Source organism: Natator depressus, chromosome 3, assembly GCF_965152275.1.
Source record: "Natator depressus isolate rNatDep1 chromosome 3, rNatDep2.hap1, whole genome shotgun sequence".
Classification (NCBI taxonomy): Eukaryota; Metazoa; Chordata; order Testudines; family Cheloniidae; genus Natator; species Natator depressus.
Genome location: NC_134236.1, coordinates 109,421,796 through 109,445,254, shown reverse-complemented (window position 1 = coordinate 109,445,254; position 23,459 = coordinate 109,421,796). Strand labels below are relative to the sequence as shown.

The 23,459-nt window shown below is 41.7% G+C and overlaps 1 protein-coding gene across 3 annotated transcripts in view; it reads right to left on the bottom strand.

Annotated features, from left to right (window-relative positions):
- Positions 1 to 23,459, bottom strand: part of PHACTR2 (phosphatase and actin regulator 2) — a 182,315-nt gene that overhangs the window by 29,280 nt on the left and 129,576 nt on the right. For 2 of the 3 annotated variants that reach the window (XM_074948543.1, XM_074948542.1), the window contains exons 3-6: positions 19,714 to 19,794; positions 15,796 to 15,954; positions 7,158 to 7,391; positions 154 to 703 (exon numbers count right to left, since the gene is read on the bottom strand). In XM_074948543.1, coding sequence (XP_074804644.1) covers positions 154 to 703; positions 7,158 to 7,391; positions 15,796 to 15,954; positions 19,714 to 19,794 — 1,024 coding nt within the window. The remainder of the gene's footprint in view (positions 1 to 153; positions 704 to 7,157; positions 7,392 to 15,795; positions 15,955 to 19,713; positions 19,795 to 23,459) is intronic. The other variant, XM_074948544.1, reaches the window with a different exon arrangement.

The window sequence follows — 23,459 nt, the reverse complement described above, 5'->3', positions numbered from 1 at the left end:
ATGAATAATAATGAAAAACAAGTTAACTAAAGTTTTGGATCTGATAGGCAAAGGTGCAAGACTGCAAGCATTTCTTACTTTATCTGAATTGTTTCGCCACCCCTAGCAATGAGCTGAGCACCTTATTGCTTATCAACGACAGTAGAGTCTTACCATGTTGTGTTTTCTTCACTCCTATCCAGGCTACTGTCTAGGGCTGCCCTGCTAAGGTTTTCATTGTCTGTTTCATGTTCAGTCTGGAGAAGAGGATTAGAATCTGATCCTGGGACAGACAGGCCTGCTTCGGTGCTAATGGGTACATTTGGTGTTTCTGGAGAGTCAGTGGACTGACTGGCTGAAGGAGGAGAGGAAGGCGGCGGCGGAGGAGGAGGAGCAGTGGGAGGAGGCGGGACAATCAGTTTGCTCTGCTGGTCTGTATCTTCAGCTTCAGAAATTATGAAGGGAGGTTGCTCTGGATGAGAGTTTTCCACCTTTGTTTCTAAACTGTCTGCTGCTGCATTGGAGGTGGAAGAAATGTCCCCACCTGCATGGGTTCGTGGGGTTGACTGCTTCCCGGGTTTTCTCTTGCCCCTGGAAGTTCCTGATGTGCCCGTTTTACTAGGTGCTGTCTCCTTAGAGGCTTTCGGATGAGATGATGTGGATGAAGGAGATTGTGAAGAAGATGACTTGGAGACAGATGATTTTTTTACGTGAGAGGAACTAGCTAAAATGAAAAAGGACAAACATTTTACAACCTCAGAAATGCAGTTTTTCTTTAAACCATTTGAACTGTATCGTGACTTGATATTTTAATAATAAAGCAACTATACTTAGTACTTCTATAACTCTAAGCATTTGACAAACATCAGCTAAGTACTTGATCCTCACAAGTCCCCTGTGAGGTAGGTAAGTCTTATTAGTTCCAGTTTTAGAGGTGGGTAGAGGCAGAAGGTGTAAGTAGTTGCCCAAGGTCATTAGAGCTGAGGCTAGAGATCCTGATTGTCATCACTGTGTGGTGACCACTAGGCCAATGCCGAGTAATAATCTTAAAAATCCAGTTGTTTAAAATAATAACACAGTTGTCCTGACTGAATAGCTAGCTACACATCAGGAAAAATTTTCAGAAGTGCTTGGGTGACAGAAGCCTGTCTCATTTTCAAAAGTGACTCAGAGACTTTTATGAGCTACTGACTTTCAGTGGGACTTAAGCAATCAGTGCTAAATTACTCTTGAAAATGAAACTTAGTTTCCTAAATCATATCGGGGCTTTTGAAAATGTTACTATGTCTGTGTATAAGTCTTGATTCACAGTCATTAAAGCATGATTGTACTGTACATCCTCCTGTAGATTTACATGAATGTAGAGCATTTGTGAGAATTAGTTGCATGCATTCTGTGGAGAACTAGCTCCAGTGAAAACTTCCCTAGTCCCTCTTTTCTAAACAATGCTGGCCCCAAAAAGATACAAATAATCCCAGTTAGTCTGCAGCTAAAGTTAATAATCTTCAACACTAACCTTTCCTATTACGTTTTTTTGTCAGAGTATTATAGACTGTCATCATTATTGCCATTCCATAGCACCTTTCATATGAAAATCTAAATGCACTTTATATCATCCAATTATGTCTTGCAATGTTCTTGTAAGGCTTTTCTCCCCATTTTACAGATGAGGAAACTGAGGCACAGCTAGCTGTTTTGCCCAAGGTCACACAATGAGTCAGTGGCTAAACTGGGAGAGAATACAAGAATTCTGACTCTCATTTAAACACAAAACAAAACATACAATTAAATCCTTTTAATCAAAACACTGGTGAAGTCAAACACTTTTTTTGGTAAGGGGAAATGCACTAAAATTAAGACAATGGGAGCATTTAAAAAAGAATCACGTAACAGATCAATGGATTAACATTCTGAGTATGGAATGGGATCAACAGGCCCCACTCTGAACCAGGGTGGGGAACAGAGGAATACTGCGCTCGGAGGCCCTGGTCCTCAACAGATGCAAAGCATGTTCCCAGTGGAGGAACATTTTAGGGGCACTGGCAGCCCAGAAGGAAGGGGGTGGGGGAATGAACTGTTCTGCACTGCACTACATGTGGCACCAGGAAACAAGGCTGATGCTGAGAACTGTGCAGGGAGTGGCAACAGCTTTGTGAAGGGGGATTTGGGATCCCTCGCTCTTTGAGAGTTGAAAGCCCTGAGACAGATTGACTAACTGAACTGGACACTGATGACATGTCTACATTGCTGTTAGACACCCAGGGCAGTCCCATGCCAGCTGACTTGGTTTCCTGGGACTCAGGCTGAGGGGCTGTTTAATTGCAGAGATCGGGTTAGCTCTGGGACCCTCTCACCTCACAGGGTCCTAGAGCCCGGGCTCCAGCCAAGGCATGAACATCTATACTACAATTACACAGCCGCTTAGCCAGAGTCAGCGGGCACAGGCCAGCTGCAGGCTTTTAATTGCAGTGTAGACATACCCTAAGAGACTGAGGAGCATCTGCTTAGCCCGCAACCTTGCCCCAAACTGAAGAGCATCAGACTGATAGGAAATGACCAGGGGGATACATAATTTGGGGTAACTCAGTAACTGGGCTGGCCACGTTGAGAGACTCCTGGGGGCTCTGCGCTGGTATCTGTTGGAGTGTGGGTTCCCCCCCATGTTGCCTCCCCCCCAGCTCCTTTGTAGTGATGAGCTCTGGAACATGATGGGGTGAATGAGGCTGCAGCTGGGGCTCCCTCTGGGATGACTTGACTGGCAGAACTTGTAAAGTCATGAGCTGACCACTAGGCCAGATGGTCACCAGACCTTCCTGCTACAGAGTAGAACAGAAGACTAACAATGTGTAACAGAAATTCACTTAACTGTATCTTTAAAACAGTAGATTATGATGGGAACCAAAATAAAGCTATTTGCCAAACTTATTTCAGTGAAATAAGCTCATGATACAAAAACAGCTTCCACTGCATGAAGTCTGAAACAGGAAAGTAACAGAGAAAGCCTATTATGCCATTTTCTCCTCTAACACAATTTTATGAGGTACAGACATTTAGAAGGTTCTCTGGTATAGGGTGTGACCTTAGGCAAATCACTTGCTGCTCTCTTTATGTCACAAACTAGCTGTAAAATGCACAAAAGCAGGACCTCACTGTAAAGCAGGTATTGCATATGAGCAGAGCTTTAGGGATAACTAATTTATAAATCAATCAATCAAAAAGAAAAGAAATGTAAAGGCAGAAGTGAGAACTTGCAATGGAAACAAATAGTATCTTATTCCTCCTCAATGTTTAGTAGAAACCTTTCTGTGAAGGTGAAGGGTGCTTACAAAGGGCTTAATCCTGCAAGATGCTGAGATCCAGCATATGGCTTGATCCAGTAAAGCATTAAGCACAGGGTTGAAATCAGCGAGGTTAGACACATGCTTGAAGTTAAAAACCTCAACAGAATCTACAATCAATCTATAATGGTCACTGGTTAAACTTCAAAAGGTGAGGGTATTGAAAAATCTTGTCTCTTTCTTAGAACCTCTCTGGACTTGAAATCAGGCTGGAAAACTGCAAGAATGTTTCCCTGTGACATCGCCTGCCTAATTTCAGCTGGGTCAGAAGTATTATCATTCTTGTCATTGTTGGGGCTGGCTGAAATTTTTCCATCAGAACTGGTCTTTTGATGGAAAATTGGGTTTTCAACTAAGTAAATTTTTTTTGTGTGAAAAATGTTTGCTTTCCATGGAAAATTTCAATTTTTCATCTAAATAAATAAATAAAAATAGTTCAGCTAAAACCAGATTTTTTTTCCAATTTGGAAATACTGCCATGGTGCCTCATGAGAACAGAAGCTCAGCTGACTCATGTCCCCATTCTCCTCCATGGGCTGGGCTCACTGGCTGGCCTATATATTCTAAGACGTATCGTGGCTGGGGATTCCCACGATGCATTGCCTCTCCTCTCCAGGAGGCAAGACCATGGTTCCTCATTGGAGAAGTAGTCCACCCAGAGAACCCTACAACTCCCATGAGGCACCACAGCAGCATTGCAATTTTGGGGCAAGATATTTCAGTTTTCAATAAATTGACATTTTCCATGGAAAATTTAAAAGAAAATTATTTTTTTTCTATTTTCATCATAATTTGTGATGGAAAACTCGCTATTTTCAACCAGCTCTATTTATATGTATTGCCATAAGTGTACTTGGGGCCTTACAATAGGTATAGTGTGCTAAATATTTTGAAAGCCACCAGTGTAAAACAGATAATTTTTTTTCCCATCTTTTAAAGGAACATGATATACCTAATGTTGAAATAAATTATTAGCACAGTCTGTATTACTTTAATAGCCAACAGATCAAATGCAGGTTTCAGTTATACTCATGCAATCTAAATAATTTTATGGAGTTACTCCTGACAGAATTCTGCGCCCATGAGGGGGTGCACAATTCATTTGGCCTGCATATTTCTGTGGCCGCCGTGCAGAAAAATGCAAAAGAAATCTGTGGGGGTTTCCCCGGCAACCCAGGCAGTGCGTCTGTTCCAGTGTGCCTGGAGCAGCTTCAGAGACGCAAATCACTGCAGGGGGAGGGGGACTGGGCATGCATGCCTGCGGGGCAGATGTTGATCACTGTCAGGGGGCGGGCTGGCCAACAAGCGAGAGAGACTCTGTCCTTCTCTCTCAATACTGTGGCTCGAGAGGTGTGGAGGAGGGTAGGTCTTTTTTGTCATGCAGGAGGAAGGCTCTGTCCCAAAGGCAGAAGTGTAGCAGCCTGCATGCCCAGTAAAATATAACTTCTTGAGAACTGAAAAAACAATTAAATATTAGTATCATGTTACTGAAAATTGTTTGTTTTTAAATTAAAGAAAACAGCTTTTGTAAAAATAACCACATTTTGTTAATGTTTCTGTTGATGGTTAATTGATCTCATTCTCTGAGGCAAAAATCTAGCAACCTGCCTGCATAGTAACATTGTTAATTATTCTATTATTAGTTAACTGTTCTCAGTCTCAGTCAATTCCCCCATGAGCATAAAAACCTGTAAAAGTTTTAAGGCCCCTACATTGCCAGAGTGATGTAAGCCTTATAAATGACAGTAAGGGAATCAGCTAGGAAGATCTATGTGCTTTCTCACTTTTTTCCTGTGCCAAAGTGGCATAATGGGATTATATTTTTAGTTACCCATTTAAAAAAAATAAAAATAAAAGGACTTCTGAGGGCAAATAAAACATTTACCAAGCAGTCAATAAAATGTCAGGAAAATCAGAACCAAGCATTTTCCAAAGTACCCAGCTAGGTCCAGGACAATGATTAGCAAAACTGTATGACTTTCATGTGTGAAAAGTCTGAGCAATTTAGGGCTTGTCTACACTGGATATTTACAGTGCTGTAACTTTCTCACTCAGGGGTGTGAAAAAACACTCCCCTGAGTGCAGCAACTTTCAGCGCTGTAAAGCGCCAGTGTAGACAGTGCACCAGCACTGGTAGCTGCGCCCCTCGTGGAGGTGTTTTTTTAGAGCCCTGGAAGAGCTCTCTCCCAGCGCTCTGCCGCGACTACACAAGCCACGTTAAAGCCCTGCCATGGCAACGCTGCCGCTGCAGCACTTTAGCGTTGCCAGTGAAGCCTAGCCCTTAAAATGACATTCTACTTTTATTTTTCCGTTTGGTGTTCTGTAATGTAATTTAAATGAAAATCCAGGATTATAATTGGAATGCAGCGTATTAGTTACCAAGTATTTGTCATTTAACTTTCATGTATTTAGGAAATGCTGAATAGTTATTGTGACTTTTTTCCTGTTTAAATAACTTACCAAAACAATTGAAACTAGTGTGATTATATTGCATTATTTTGATAAATACAATCTGCAGAATTTTGCAGTATTTTTTGGCGCAGTATTTTAAATTTTTTAGCGCATAATTTTTAATTTTCTGGCACAGAATTCTCCCAGGAGTGTGAGTTGTACAAAATCACTGAGGACAGAATCAGGCCCCAGGATAGCACCTATTTTAAGCAAACAAGTAAGATAATTATTTACCTAAATTCAAAATATGGATCTAATCACCTTCTTCACCTAAATCCATTGCTTTATTTCTATAAAAAAATCTATTAGCTTTACCTTGTCAGAAAGTTTCCCAACCCTGTAAGAACTTAGTTTTCCACCTGAATGTGGAATACAAGCAATGCATTCTGGGTTAAAAGTGAACATTTGGGTAACTGGTGTAGTTAATGTCAAGTTCATGAATGAGACTTTTTCTGGTAACGTGACTATCAAAACTTTAGCAGCTTTGTAGTGTCTTCAATAGGATTCTTCTTTCATGCTTCAAACGCAAAACCTGCCAACATCTGCAATCTATCAATGGTGATATATTTGGAGAGAAAAATGCAGGCACTGAATCAGCTTTCCAGTTGGCCTAGTGCATAAACAAAGTGCACTGATTATAAAATCACTAGTGTTTTAATTGCCTTCTGGTGGTTTTACTTTTTTTTTTGGGTCACCCTATAATTTATAACCACTCTCAGTCAAAGGATATTAGTGTTGTAGGCTTGACTGCTTACAATATCATTGCTAACTGATAGCTAAACAGTATCCCAATGGGTAGGTATATCTGCGATTTATCTGGCAGCATATTTTGTCATGATAAGGGTATTCTGTATCTTTGAAAAGTATCCATCAACTGAGGGAATAGTTGGACTTTTTCAATGAGCTGTAATCATTCTAGCAGCTAGAGGCAAATATATTTGAGTCTCTAGGGCTAAGTTAGTGGTTTTAGATTCTGCCCTCTTAAGAGAACTTGTAGTCTTATAAAATTTACTGAAATGTTAGTTATTTCCAGAAGAAATATGTAGTGATACATTTCCCAGAGCTTTGGGGGAGTAACGAAGATAAATTTTGTCTTGGAACTCACCCTTTCCTCTGCAGCTTCTCCCAACACCTCTACCCTCAGTTTTTGCAGTTAACTGGATATTCTACTTCACCTCTGTATAGTACTTAATCTCACATATCCAGACATTAGACAGCAAAGTGATTTCTCCATTTTCAGAGGAGCTTTTATACAGCAAAGTATGAGCCCAATGGAGAGCTAGTAAGGTGCAGATTCATTAGTAATTACAATTTACACAGAGAATAATTAGCACAAGCAACCCCATGCACATGCACCCACCATTCTGGCACTGCCTATCCAGTACTCACCAGCTTCTCGATTTGCATTGTGACCTGTTGGCTTGGGAGGTGGGACAGGGGGCTGCTTAGCAGGAGCCTTGACTTTTTTTTTAACATGAGGTGCTTCATTACTCTTATGGCTGGTGGCAGTGGCAGCAGGAGGAGCATTTTTTGGAGGTATTGATGCTTTTTTAGGCTTAGGCTTAGACTTAGGAGGCAGTGGAGCATGAGATGCCGGTTTTTCAGGACAGTTAACAGTGCTCTCTACAAAGAAGAAAGTGAACAGAAGCCGACTGACACAGACATACACAATGTAAATGCAATGACAAGCTAGATGCTGCTGCTTAACCTCTTGGGAATCGGAAGAGAGTTCCTCTTCTCTTATTTAATAACAATGCATCACCCCAATGAAATGTTACACTAGGTCTCAACTGAAAACCTTTTTATGGAGGATGGAGCACGTACCCTGTTTCTTTCAATTTTTATCTATCCCATAGGTTTCTGAGTTCCACCCTTGACTTGCAGTAGCACTGATTGGTCTGCTAACTACAGTATGAGTCAGCGTTAGAATCCAGGAGCTCCATTCTCCCCTCAAACAAATTCCCTGAGGTTCTTTTTCCTTCCCTTGAGAGCAGCAAAATGTATAGCGTTGTATTAAATTTGTGACCGTTCAATAAACGGGGGCATCTCCACAGTCACAGGTTCAATGGTTACCAAACCTGGCAGTGGCTGGAAATTTCAGCTGCAGCAGCTAATTCTCCTGTACCACAGCATGTTTGCTAAAAACGGTAACTTTATTCAGGCATCTTCCTCACGGTACCTCTATTCTTCAGGCAGAACTGAAGCCAAATTAAATGGAATGTTATCTGGCATGGGAATACTCACCCGCTCTTGCACGGACTCTGATTGTGACTGCCAGCACTGACAGTGTTGTCAAGAATCAATAATTCCTAAATCAAAGTAGATTTTGTAGTCTCCATAAAATTCTGCATCGTGTGGTTGTGTCTAGGTGCTTGCCAGATGGAAATTCTATTCTACTCCATCATTCTAGCCCAGCACTTGTTCGGTCTCAAGGTAACCTTCCTGACCTTTTTGAAAAACACTTTATATAACAGTAAGCGTGTGTCGAAAATCACAAATGTATTACTTGCCCGTTAGTGACAAGCACAATGTTTGGGAAAATAGAGGAGAAAAGTGCATAGTTAAAGTATTTCTAAAAATAGCTACCTCTGATATTGGAGGTAGCTATTTTTGGCAATCAGTGGCAATCTGTGTACCAGCTCTTACAATTAAGATCATATTAGAACCAGACTCTGCATGTCAAGTGGCCATTTCTGGATCTCTTTGTCCTGCCTTCCACCCTCTACGTTACTACGTCTCTAATCCATTCCCAAAAAATAAGCAGCATTTCTTCACTGTAAAGATTAGTAGATGAAAGACAAATAACGTGTTAGACAACAATTACACTGCTGTATCGCAGGATCAGGGATAAAAGATTAGGACCAATGCTGTGGTCTAGCAATGGTGAACTTGAGCCAGTGTGTCATTGGTCATAATTACACGCAGCATGCACACTTATCGATTTTCACATGTTGTGGGAATGAAGACAAACAGTTCATTCCTTTTCACTTAGTACAATCAGTTTACACTAACTGTTGATTTTGTCATTCTTTATTTCCAGCCTAAGCTTACAACATTATGGACTTGGCTGTTCTTGCTAATACTTTTGATACATTATGACAACCTTTTACAACTATTAAACTGAGGGCTACTTTTGCTCACTGACCCCTTGAACTATCTCTTAGCTCTCTTGCTTTTTGTTCCTGGATCAGACACACTCAGGGAGAAGGAGGAGATATATTTATTAAACATTCCTTTCCTCTTTTATAGTACATTTTCTGTGCATATCTACCTAGTCATTACAGCACCTATGCATCTGCCTCAAAATTCTCCCCAGCTTCCCTTTTTGATGATGACTTCTACTTTGATGCAGTGGAAGAAAGTATCAAGACAGCAGTAGAAGATATATGAAGGAAGCCCACCTATTTTTAAAAGGCAAGATTATGACAGAAGCTGCCAGTGGGAGAGAAAAATCAGACGAGAGATTTCAGTCTTATGGCTGGTTCAGTGAAATTCCCAACTGGACCCTTTCTGATGTCAGCCATTTAAAAAAAATCATGAATTTCAATTCCCCCAGCTCTGGACTAAGAGTGCAGAACTTAAATCAATTAATAAAATATCTTCCATTAGCTCCACACTGTCTTCAGGAAGCAGACAAACAGATTGGTCTTTAATACCACAGTCCCATCCATCCACACAACTAGAAATCTTATTGTCTCACATCTCAATTCCTGCAGCATCATTTTCTCTGGTCTTGATGAGTGCAATCTTGCCCCAGTCATATCTATTCAGAATGCTGCTGTAAGGATCATTTCTCTAGTCCATCACTTTGACCATGTCACATCTCTTTTTGCATACAGCAGAACCTCAGTTACAAACTGACCGGTCACCCACACACCTCGTTTAGAATTGGAAGTACACAATCAGGCAGCAGCAGAGCCCAAAAAAAGGCAAATACAGTACACTACTGCGTTATAACGTAAACTACTAAAAAAAAAGGGGGGGGAAAAGCTTAAAAAAAGACATTTTACAAGGTAAGGAAACTGTTTCTGAGCTTGTTTCATGATGGGCAGGGATGGTGTGCCTTGCCTCTGTTTGCCAGAAGCTGGGAATGGGCGAGAGGAGATGGATCACTTGATGATTACCTGTTCTGTTCACTCCCTGTGGGGCACCTGGCATTAGCCGCTCTTGGAAAACAGGATACTGGTCTAGACGGACCTTTGGTCTGACCCAGCATGGCCATTCTTATGTTCTTAACTGAGTCCCCCAGTGTGATTCTGCTTGTACATGACTTAATCTTAATGACTATTCATTCTTTGACACCTCAGCTGAGACTGACAACAGCAATAGCCATCAGAGCCAACTCTATCTGTCCGTTTCTCCATACCCATCTCCATGGTATGCCAGCACCAGCTATGAGGTGCTATTTTCTGATTTGGACATCCGTCCACTTGGAACTGGACCACGATGACCAACTCATTTTATAAAATGACCTGAAACAGCCATCAGATGGGAGTAACTTTTAGTCACTATCACCTTGTACCAGATTTGGACGGCGAGCAATCACTTGGACCAAGACAATCCACCCATCAATTACCCTTTTAGAAACAAACAAAAACAAAGCAAATGTTAATGCCTCATTCAGAGCTTCAATCAATATTGCATTTATATTTAGAATATATTTCCCTAAGGGCCAGATGTTCTGATGCTGAGCTCCCACAACTAGAGCCAGAGAAAGCTCTGCGGTGTAGACACCTAAATGATGTCCAGGTTTACAAAATGTTCACCATCCAGCAGCTTTCCCTGTGACACTGTGGCCTGATTTTCAAAAGGACGTGATACCCAAATATGCTGAGTTCTTTTGAAAATTTGACTATTTATTTTATAAGTGACAACTGAAGTCTTTTTAAACCAGGGTCCCAATGGTGGCTGTCAAACCCTTCTGAAAATTCTGGCCGTAATGTTTAGAAACAACACCCCGCATATTCATAAATTTACTGTTAACTTGTTGTTAATTGCTGGGGATCTTTAATAATGAAAGACCAATGTTCTTCTCAATCTGTCACAGCATTATCTCATACTATTCTAGTAGTATTATTTCTAATGCTAGAGGAGCACCACAAGGAAACAGCAACACAGCAGACTCAGGAAGAGAGAACAGCTAGAGTTGCAACTCAGGCATCTAATTCACATCAACAGCAAAGTCACCCCCTCCAGGAAGAGAAGTGTAACTCAGCGGGTGAGGCTATGGAAAAGGAGTGTTGCAAACAGCATATGGTTATCACAGCTTACTGCAAAAATGAAACTGCTGTGAGAAGAAGAGGGATTTTTCCCTATGGCTGCTTGTGTACAGAGCATTGACATGGTTAATTAAGAACATGGAGGTAGCCACTTGTGGACTTCTAACTCTATGTCACCACTTGTATCAGCAGCACAGTGCGCAAGAGGCCTTGTACAAGGGAATCTGCAGGAGTCTTTGGGTCAGGGGAGAGAGGCTAGTTTACATATGCCTCTCAGTGGAATGGTTTGCAGAGTGTAATTCTGCAGGGAGCAACTTATGAACGAGAAGGAAACAGAGACGCTTGCCTTGACTCAGGCTCCACAGGTCTGGAATCCTTTAAGGGGTAGATAGGCCCCTGCAGAAGTCACTGGGTGAGGAGAAAAGGATGTGGTTGATATGCTGAACTTGTGTTAAATAGTTTTACTTTGAAGAAACCAAAGCCCTGAAGAAAACAAAACTGAAAATCTGTGGCTGGAAAGTGTTTTTTCATGCATGGGCCAGAGAGTTAGCCCACTGGCTTACATGCTCAAATAAAAAACTACATTAAAGGGAGATAAGGGATCGGTGGACAAACAGAAGGGGTAAGAAGCTACATCACAATGAGTTAAAACGCAGAGCTTTTGTTGAAGCTTGGAATAGAACTCTCCGTTGGAAAAAGACTCACAGATGTTGCGAAATCCAGCCGGAAATCAACATGCAAATTTCCTGCAGTGGGGGACATGCAGAAATCCACCAGAACACACAGCATTATTCAGCTGATCTACTGTAAATGCTTAGGAACATTTCAGAACCTTGTGCTCAGTCTCACAGCATCCAGACACCAGCCCTGGCTTCCAACATTACTATAGTTTTTTACAGCACTAATAATCATGGCTGGCTACCAGGCTGCAAAATTAAACTTCTCCGTCCCCGTTCCCATCACTATCTTGCTCCTGGGTATTCAGCCAAATATTTCCTCAAGCCCAAGAAAACCATGAAGCGTGAAATTAACTAGCGGGGATAAAAACAGATTGAATCAGTTTTGTAAACTAAACTGAACTGAATGCTTAAGGTTCTAAACTAAGCCAGTGAGCCAGAGACGGAGAAGGAAGAGCAATCCTGCCAGGGGCACTGGAGGTATTATGCTGTGTAGTGAGGAGTAAGCACACTGCCTCAGGAGTGCTTGGGGAAGGGATGGGAGGATCGTCCTTAGCAGTTACAATTCTGACACTTTTTCTACAACAAGTGTAACCTGTGCTCTCCCTAGTGCTGCTTCCTGTCCGTGGGTGGGACAGTGCACATGAGGGGGAGGGGAAAGCACAAGTCCATGGCTATACCCCTCCTCCACACTTTTGCCCAATCTGGAGCCAGACTGGCAATCTCTCTGCCTAGCACTTCCATACCTCCAGCAACCCAATTACATCTGCCTTCTGTGTGGGTGAACTGGAGTGGGGAGATACTTAGAAGCTCCCTATTCCCTCTTCTCCACTCCCGTGTACCTACACAGGACAGCCATAATTAAGCTCTTCATTTTCCTTGAAAGGTGCTGGGTCATTTTCCTTTTAAAAAAACACTGGAGTTCACAGAGGAAATAAATGATCTATAACAATATCCAGGTTTCGCATCTGCAAAGGCTCAATAATCAATTACCCGTTGCATGTAAAAACTGTCAGCAGCTCCTCATTATCCTTATGCCAGGGAGGAATTTCCTTTTAAACATGCCACTTGGATGACTGACACCCTATCATTATTTCAAATAGCAACAGTTACATTATTAAGCTGCCAAAGGGAATTTTTTCACAAAATGTTAGAAGCATCTGTAAACTGACAAGCAGCAGATGGGTTTATAGTTTATAGAATTGTTTGGCAGCACACAGGACAACTTGGAAGGTTTTTTTTTTTTGTTTCATACACTTTTGCTTAATTCATTTTACATTGTATGTTTCAGTCTATTCTTTGCCCCTGTTTCTCTAACTCTACAGATCACCATGGGATGGTTCTTCCTTTAACTCCTAACATATTCCATTTTCCACAGTGTTGCCAACTCTTGCAATTTTACTGAGAGTCTTGTGATATTTGTTGTTTTTCTTAAAAGCCCCAGATCCTGGAGTCTTGTGAGAATCTCACTTTTTTTTTTTTTTTTTTTTAAAGTTCCTAGCCCTCCTGGTTGTAGGAAAAACTTGAAAACATGAACTCTACAGTCTTAAAATCCAGAAGACAGGTAGAAAGACCCCTCCACATTTTTTTAAATCTCATGATTTTTTAAAAACACTTTGGTCTGTCAACATTGATTACTGCAGCATGCCCTGATACTAAATGAAAGGAATTAATCCTGCCTCCAGTCCTCATATGCATGTCAAGTAGGCAAAAACTCTCCTTTAAGATTTATGCACAAGTACAGTACCTCTAAAATGGTTAAGAGTATCTGCCATGGGATTGTACTTCCTGAATATGCTACCCTGAATTTTCGAGCTAACTTTGAAGCTCTCATATTTTGATTCTTATGACGGAGTGAGAGTTGTCATCAGAGAGAGCAGCATGTTCCATGACCTGGGCACAGGACAGTGAGTCAGGAACTCCTGCATTGCAATTCCAGTTCTGACACAGACTCTTTCTGAGGCCATGAGCACATCATTTCCCTTAAACTCCTACTGAAGTCAATAGGCCCAACTGTCCTTTTACTTAATGTGGTGTAAGTCAAGAGTAACTCCAGTGAAGTGCAATGGGCTTATGCTGCTTTTGCTCAGCAAGTGGGAGGAGTGCATTTACCACTTCTTGCAGCATTGGCCCTCTAATATTTCCATTGTCCTATTCAAATTCAAAGCACTTTATATCCCCTATGTAATACTACTAAAACTTTACTGAAACTAGAAGATCAAAATCCCACTTTTCTTATTTTTATTACATTGCTTCCCCAAAGCATTTCAATTCTTCAGAGGAATTGGAGAGAAGAGGTATCATAGTTACGTATTCCTCGATTCTCAGATAGCTTTTATGGCAAGGGTTTGGAATGGCTCTCTACAAAGCAGTCACAGTAGGTATAGAAGGTAGCAAACATATGTAGACTTTGAACCTTCTATTTTAACTAGAACTCTAAATTCTGCAGGATCAGCCATGTAGGATCAAATCACAATTAAAATAAAATGTTATTTTGCTCTTAAATGTTTCAAGGAAAACCCTGGAGTAGGAAAGGATAAAATAATAATTGACATAATCTTTAGCCCCAAAATCAATGTGAACTCTTTTTTGGTGAGTTTTCCCTTCCCATTATTTTCCATTCTACTGAATCTATGCATTCCTAGTTCTGGCTGGGACCAGAAGCAGGATGTGCCAAAATACCATGAGAAGGGCTGGTCTTGTTTTTCTGGCTCAACTGAGGGCAGCAAGTACTGGAAATCTCACAAGAAAGCCAGTTCTCAGATTTCCAGCCACATTTTGCAGCTCCAAAAGGTTTGCACAGTTTGGAGAAGGATCCAAACTTTTTGTGTGATTAGCTGAATTGACACACTCAACCTTCTGAGGAGCACTTCTCACTAGACAAGCCTACCAGAATATTTTGGAAAGGCTGTTAAACATCCAGAAATAAAGAGATCCTGACCCTTTGCATTCCTGATACTTTTCAGGAAAGTCTAACAAACAGGCTGTAATTCAAGAGTAATTTTCACTGACAATGAAATAGCAGTGTGCATTACCAGATATGTTGGAAAAGAAACAACAATTACGGGACAAATCCTGTGATCTTCACTCCGTGTTTACTCTTCCTTATTCCATCAAACTTCTAATGAAGTCAATAGAAGTTTGAGTGAAGACAGTATAAGCTAAACTGACTTCATGATTTGGCCAAATAATAATATTTAGCATGTATATGTTGCCTTCTACAAAGCACCTTACAGACATGGGATCAAATTTTCAAAAGCACGTTAAGTGACTTATGAGCCGAAGTTCAATTTTCAAAAGTGACTTAGACACTTAGGTGGCTGAGACTCACTGAAAGTCAATGGGATTTAGCTTCCCAAGTTACTTTTGACACCGAGACATAAGCTCATAAATCACTCTGGGCACTTTTGAAAATTGTACACATGAACTAATTTCTTCAACAATCCTGAAAGGCTAATGAGTATGTATAAAGGGGCTTAACCACCATCCGCTCAAGGCAAGGGGAAGAACCCCAATTAGTCATGCTCTACAGCTGGGGGAGTGATTAACTAATTACCTCTTGCCTAGAGAAGGCAAAATTAGGCCTTATAAGTAGCCTGAGGGAGCTCAGTTATGAGAGAGAGGTCTCTCTAGTGGGGGGAGAAGCTCTGGGCTAAGGCTTAACAGACAGGATATAACAGGGGAACTAGTGAGAGGGGTGGAAGGGCCATTAGTTTGAAGACTTGTTTGAACCTCCATTTGGACTAACTCATGCTTCCTTAGAAAGGCTTTAGACTTTCATGTGACTTGACCAGAAGGAGAAGCCAAGTATGCCCGGAGCAGGATTTAGACAGTTGCAGGTTTGAGGAAAAGCCTTATAGAGAGTGCCGGAGACAAGAGCTCTGTGCAATGCTGTGACCAGCAATCAGGGGGTACCCATGAAGTAAGGATGCACTCTTACACTATGTATTATTATCCCCATTTTACAGAAGGAGAATCTGAAATAGAAACTTGCCTGAAGCCAGAAATGGACTCAGCACTGGAGTCAGGGATTAGAAATCAGACCTTCCTGACTCCCACTTCTGTGCTCAGACCACTTTCCCCTTTATGACCCATAAAGGTTTGTGAGAATATGAAGATTTGTTTGTTTACCTTTTTTATCTTCTTTTTTTCCTTCCACAGCAGACGCGTTGGCTGATAAGGAGCCATTGTCTTCTGTGGTCTTTATTACATTTTCTTCCTGGATGGTTTCTTCACTGATTGTTATGGTGTGCCCATTTGAGGTTTCAAAATTTACTGTTACATCACCAGCTAAAATGAAGATTAAAAAGCCATTATCCAATTTTACAGCCTGCTCAAGAGCTAGTTCTCCATTTGTTGTCAACTCAGTGATTTTTCAGGTTTTAAGTTTCCATGAAAGAAAAGCACAATTTCACATTAATTTATTTTATGTATAAAACATTTTGATAAAGTTCTAACCAACTCTGTAATAGTATGTTATAAGGCTCTCCGTTCACTGAGTTTGTGACTTCCAGATCACATGTGCCCAGTTAACAAGTAACATAGATTATTATCATCCAACTTCCCGCCCTTCAAACTGAACCTTGAGACACAAGATGAATTCTAAGTCATGCATCAGACAAGTAATAAAGATTATGCAGACCAAATTTTGCCCTACCTCTTACAACAGATTATCTTTACTTACTAATATTTAACTATGGTTTCCTCAATCTTTTTAAGAACCTGTCCTTAACACACACACCCTCCCTTCAGTGCATCTTGCTCCTCACTCTTTGCCTCCAAGCATCTGGAGGACATTATCTACTTATGCTGTCCTTGACTAACTACAATCTGATTTCCACTCCTCCACTTCGCTGTCCTTATTAAGATAATCAACTATGTTCTTTCTGGTCATTTCTAAGACATTCTCTTTTACCTTTCTTCTCAAGTGCCTCCTGCCTTTCCCCTCCTGAATTCTCTCCCTACTAAAATTTATTACTTTTTCTATCTCAATTCTCGTCTTCTGTCTCCAACTGCTGCTTTGTTGACTTTTTCAATAGCTCCTTTTCCTCCTCCTGCTCTGCTGGAGTCTTGTGGCATTCAGTTCTTGGCCTACCCTGCCTTCCCTTTATTTTCATCCTCTTACATAGTTTTTCTTACCATCTTTATGAATCTCAAATCTTGGTCTTTATCCTTGATCTCCCCCATTGTTCAGTCTTATGACTCTGATTCTATCATTCTGGCTATCGAGACACCTGCTCCCACTCAACGTGGTAAAAACAGAACTCCACTTTCTTAAATTCCTCTCCCTTCCTTGTTCATTACTGCTGATAATTCCACGATCTTCTTTTTCACTGTGCTGTAAGAGTTGACTCCTCTGTCTCTCCTTCAGTCCTTCGTATACTGAGACTGTCATAAACCCATACTTTCCTCTCCACCTCCAAAGTTAAATACCTTCCCCCACAGGCTGTTCACCTGCTGCCTTCACTGCTATAAACTTGTCCTCACTAGCCTCACCACTTCCCCCCATCCACTCTTTAAGCTACACAAAATGCTGTCACCAAAATTATCTCCCTCACTGATTGGCCTTATCATGCCACTCCCCTGACCACCTTCCACATCTGGTTCAGACTTCTCATTCTCACCTTCAAGGCAATTCCTTTACCTGTCTACATCTCTGTGCTCATCCCTTCCTCCTCTCCATCCTGCTTAACCATTCCCTTCCTTCCAACTTTTACTCTCCTATCTTTGTGTGCCTTCCTTCTCAGAGCACCAAGCGTCTACTCTGTCTTCTTTTAGATTGCTCTTTAAAACATACATGTTTATCACAGGTAAAGCAAGAAGCATTCTAGGAAGCATAGAAATTAACAGATGCCCCTTCTTAAACAGGGGAGAAATATTTCACCTTCCTATCCTTTTCTCTCTTTGTACTGACCCAATCTGAATGAGAATATAATGTGTATTACAACAGAATACCGAGTACTCTGGGTAGGGTGACCAGATGTCCCAATTTTATAGGGACAGTCCGATTTTTGGGTCTTTTTCTTATATAGGCTCCTATGATCCCTCCACCCCCTTTCCTGATTTTTCACATTTGCTGACTGGTCACCCTAACTCTAGGGTAGGGGGAAGGAAGGCAGGCTAAAGAAATAACTGCCTTTGTATGTCCATTTTTAGCTCATTTATTTTAAATCTTGTTCTAATCAAAGTTAGAGATTAAAAAACATTGCACTTATTGCCCTTTCCCACCAAAATGCAATTTACAAACATCAATCAACTAAGCCTCACAGCACCACAAAAGAAAAGTATTTTTAAAAATTTGGTTTTACAGATGAGTAAACTGATACACAGAGCAATTAAGTTCCTTGTTCTAAGCCACAGAACAAGACAGTAGCAAAGACAAGCTTAAAACCCAGATGTGCTGAGTGTCATGCTCTGATACACACCCTGCAACGGTGTCTAGAGACACGCCCCAGCACTAGCAGATATACAAATAACCCCCCGTTTCTAAATATTAATGTATATGAAGCTGCAGGGAATATAAATATTAAGCTATCCCTGACTTCACACCTAACATTCATTACACTGATTCCTCGGGTCAGTCAGAGTAAAACTTTTTTTTTTAGTGGAAATCTATTTTTAGAAATATCAGAACCTGTCCTCTAAGACTTTTATAGTCCACTAGACTCTTAGTCAGTTCCTTTTACTGTTGTCTTTTTAGTCTTCATGACAAATGGATTAATTTTAGGAGATGGAAAAGCATTGCAGTTACTAAAATTATATTAGACAAAGATTATATTAGATCTAGATTTTTTTTTATTAAATCAAGAATAGTACAAACACTACCACTATGAACAGCAGAAACAAACAACATTTTAAAGAGAGATGTGCATACTGCTTAAAACCTTCAGGTATAATCGGAGTTAGGTAACAATGCTTTACACAAGCTTTACATAATACATCTTGCTATATTTACCATTTACTAAACCTGGCTGTGTTTTTAAACAAAGGGAGTTTTCCTCAAAGCTCCTTATGCCTCTGCTATTTGAATGTAGCATGTGTGATGGTGGTGGTGTGTGTGAGATACTGCACCTGCTACCTCTCAATATTGGAAACACCAGCTGTTGAGTTGCTTGCTTTTGTTTACACTTGTGACACATAGGGTGTTTCTACTCTGCAATCAGACACCCGTGTCTGCCCCGTGTCAGCTGATTTGGGCTCACAGGGCTCAGGCTAAGAGGCTGTTTAATTGCCATGTAGACATTTGGGCTTAGGCTGCACTCTGAGCCGTGGGACTCCCCCCAAAACCTTGCAGGGTCCTAGAGCCTGGGCTCCAGCTTGAGCTCTAATGTCTACATCACAATTAAACAGCCCCTTAGTCTCAGTCAGCTGGCATGGGCCAGCCATGGGTTTTTAACTGCAGTGTACACATACCCCAAATGCAAAAAGAAAAGGAGTACTTGTGGCACCTTAGAGACTAACCAATTTATTTGAGCACAAGCTTTCGTGAGCTACAGCTCACTTCATCCGATGAACTGGTTAGTCTCTAAGGTGCCACAAGTACTCCTTTTCTTTTTGCGAATACAGACTAACACGGCTGTTACTCTGATACCCCAAATGGTAAGTGGCAGGGCCCCAAAGTTTTTAGTTTTCTCATCCATAATCGCCATATCATCCTCCAGCTGTTTTGGAAAGAACTGCTCAACTCAAAATATCCTCTGAATCACTGATTCCAAAAAGTAACATTAATTACTTAGCACTTTTCATCTACAGAACTCAATTTGCTTTACAAAAGTGCTAAGTATTACAGAGAACACAGAAAGGTTAAGTAACTTGTCCAAGAACACACAGCAAGTCAACAGCAGAACCAGGAACAAACTCCAGGTCTCCACACTCCAAGTTTGGTGCCCTATCCACTTGGTCAAACTGCCTCTCCCACTTGCTGCCAGTGTTTCGCCAAATCTGCCTTTTTATAGCTCGATAGCTGATATTCATTATAAAATGGAACAACATGATAATAATGTCCATGCTTAGAGTTTAAGATCTAAATTTTAGGTTATTTGTCATCACCTTGCTCAGGTATTTCCTTCAGAACTCCCTTTCTTATCAGCTCCTCTCTGCTTTGTCTTGTCGAAATCTTCCTTTCCAACACTTAGAAAAAGAGAAAGCACAGTTAAGAATACATCCATTCTGGTACCGAATGTAAAATTAAAAAAACAAAACAAAACAAAACACTCTGCACACTCTTTGATTTTGCTAGAAAAAAGGGTTATTTTTTCAGATCTCACAAACTGGAAATATTCTTTATTTTATTAGTCAGACAGTAACCAATATCCTCAGCAATAATATTGCTTAGCATAACCTGTGCAGTGCCCTAACTGTATGGGAAAAACAGCTTTAAAAGAAGTTAATATGGCCTGTTATAAACAGGAACAAAATCATCATTTCGGCTGATTGTCACAGCAAAAAATGCAAAGTCGTGTTTTTAGGTTGGGGAAAAAATCATGGCACACATTTTAATTAAGTTTATTTTTCATTAAGAATAAATAGCTTTGTAGTCATTTGTAGTATTTAAAAACATATAAAGATAGCAACATACCCACACAAACAAAACACACACCAAAATAGAGCGCAGGGTAAAAATTGATGGAGACATCTTGTTAACAGCAGACAGTGCGGGATGAAAGAGACCATGAGTGAAATTTTCAGAAGCACCTAACTGACTCAATTTCATTTTTAAAAGTGCCAGGCACTTACAGTCTGATTTTCAAAGGTATTTAAGCACCTAAAGAAGCAGATAGCATCTATTGGGATTTTCAAAAGCACCTGGGCACCTACTGCAATTAAAATCAAATTAGTTAGGTGCCTAGGCACTTTTGAAAATCCCACTAGACACCTACCTGCATCTTCAGATGCCTAAATACCTTTGAAAATCTGGTCCTCCGAAATCCTAGGTCTCACTGAAAGTCAATGGAACTTAGGCACATAGGAGTCTAAGGCCTGGTCTACACTACGAGTTTATGTCGGATTTAGCAGCGTTAAATCGAATTAACCTTGCACCCATCCACAAAACGAAGCCATTTTTTTCGACATAAAGGGCTCTTAAAACCCATTTCTGTACTCCTCCCCAACAAAGGGATTAGCGCTGAAATCGACATCGCCATTTCAAATTAGGGTTAGTGTGGATGCAAATCAAAGGTATTGGCCTCTGGGAGCTAATTCCACAGTGCACCATTGTGACTGCTCTGAACTCCGATGCACTGGCCAGGTGTACAGGAAAAGCCCCGGGGAACTTTTGAATCTCATTTCCTGTTTGGCCAGGCGAACTCATCAGCACAGGTGACCATGCAATCCCAGAATCGAAAAAGAGCTCCCGCATGGACCGAACGGGAGGTACTGGATCTGATCGCTGTATGGGGAGAGGAATCCGTGCTATCAGAACTCTGTTCCAAAAGACGAAATGACAAAACATTCAAAAAATCTCCAAGGAGCTCAGACAAGCGTACTAGAAAACCAAAGAATGAAACTGACGCTCTGGGACAGAGCCCCAGACATGTCGTTTCTATGCTGAGCTGCATGCAATTCTAGGGGGGGGCCGCCACCACTACCCCACCCCGTCCATGGACTCCAATGATGGGAGGATTTTGCGGACGGGGAAGATGAGGAGGAGGAGGAGAAGCTTGAGGAGAGCACACAGCACACCGTTCTCCCCGACAGCCAGGATCTTTTTATCACCCTGACTGAAATACCCTCCCAACCCAACCAAACCGGAGAAGGGACCTCTGGTGAGTGTACCTTTTAAAATATAGTACATGTTATAAAAGCAAGCGTTTTTTAATGATTAAATAGCCCTGAGGACTTGGGATGCATTCGTGGCCAGTACAGCTACTGGAAAAGTCTGATAACGTGTCTGGGGATGGAGTGGAAATCCTCCAGGGACATCTCCATGAAGCTCTCCTGGAGGTACTCTAAAAGTCTTTGCAGAAGGTTTCTGGGGAGAGCAGCCTTATTCCGTCCTCCATGGTAGGACACTTTACTATGCCATGCTAGTAGCAAGTAATCTGGTATCATTGCATGAGAAAGCCTGGCAGTGTATGGTCCCGGTGTTTGCTGGCATTCAAGCAACATCCATTCTTTATCTCTCTGTGTTATCCTCAGGAGAGTGATATCGTTCATGGTAACCTGGTTGAAATAGGGGAATTTAATTAAGGGGACACTCAGAGGTGGCTGTTCCTAATGGGCTGTTTGCCTGTGGCTGAAAAGAAATCCTCCCCGCAGTTAGCCACGTGGTGGGAGGGGGGGATTGGCACTGAGCTGTTCACATTTGGCTAGCAGGGATCTTCCCTGATACCAGCCATGCGGTGGGGTGAGGGGTAAAGCAATCATCACAGAGAATTGGATGGCGGGGGGTTAGTTTGGTTTCTGCTGCTGCACATTAACAGGAAAACTGCAGCACTGCACTAAATGGCCAACTCAACGTGCTTTGCTTGGTATGGGAGAGAAGGGCGCTGCTGTTATGAAGGTTGCAGAAGCCGAAAGACTATGGCTTACCATGGCTGCCTGCAAGCCAAATTCTGTTGCCTGGCACTGCGTGTGTGATCTCTAACACCAAAGCCGCAGGCACTCAATATAAGATGCAAAATGCAACTTTGTACCAAAATCACATGTGCTATGTAATGTGAATAGTGTTGTTCACCGTGAAAGAGTATAGCCATTGTTCTGTAAAATGTACCTTTTAAATACTTCACTCCCTTTTTAACTCCAGCAGCTAAAAATGTTTCAAGCCTCCCTCCTCCATCCCAAAGGCTATCTCAAATAAGGCAGCGAAAAAAAACGCACGCGCGATGAAATGTTCTCTGAGCTCATGCAGTCGTCCGGCGCTGACAGAGCTCAGCAGAATGTGTGGAGGGACACAATAGCAGAGTACAGGAAAGTGGCCAATGAATGAGAGGAGAGGTGGTGGCAGGAAGATCAGAGGAGGCATGATGCAACGCTGGGGCTACTGCAGGATCAAACAGACATGCTCCGGCGTCTGGTGGAGGTTCATGAACAGCAGCAGGATCACAGACTGCTGCTGCAGCCGCTGTTTAACTGCCCTCCCTCCTCCCCAAGTTCCATGGCCTCCTCACCCAGATGCGCAAGAACGCAGGGTGAGAGGCTCTGGGCACCCAACCACTCCACCCCAGTGGACAGCCCAAGCAACAGAAGGCTGTCATTCAATAAGTTTTGAAGTGACCTTTTCCTTCCCTCCTACCACACCCCACCCGGGCTACCTTGTGAGTTATCTCCCTATTTTTATAATCAATTAATAAAGAATACATGTTTTTAAAATAATAGTGACTTTATTTCCTTTGCAACCAAGCTGTGATCGAAGGGGGGAGGGTGGGTGGCTTACAGGGAATTTAGAGGCAACCAAGGGCGGGGGTTTTCATCAAGGAGAAACAAACAGAAGTGTCACACAGTATCCTGGCCAGTCATGAAACTGGTTTTCAAAGCTTCTCTATTGCGCAGCGCTTCCTGCTGTGCTCTTCTAATCACCTTGGTGTCTGGCTGCGCGTATTCAGCGGCCAGGCGATTTGCCTCAACTTCCCACCCCGCCATAAACGTCTCCCCCTTACTCTCACAGAGATCGTGGAGCACACAGCAAGCAGCAATAACAATGGGAATACTGGTTTTGCTGAGGTCTGAGTGAGTCAGTAAACTGCGCCAGCGACCCTTTAAACGTCCAAATGCACACTCTACCACCATTCTGCACTTGCTTAGCCTATAGTTGAACAGCTCCTTACTACTGTCCAGGGTACCTGGGTACGGCTTCA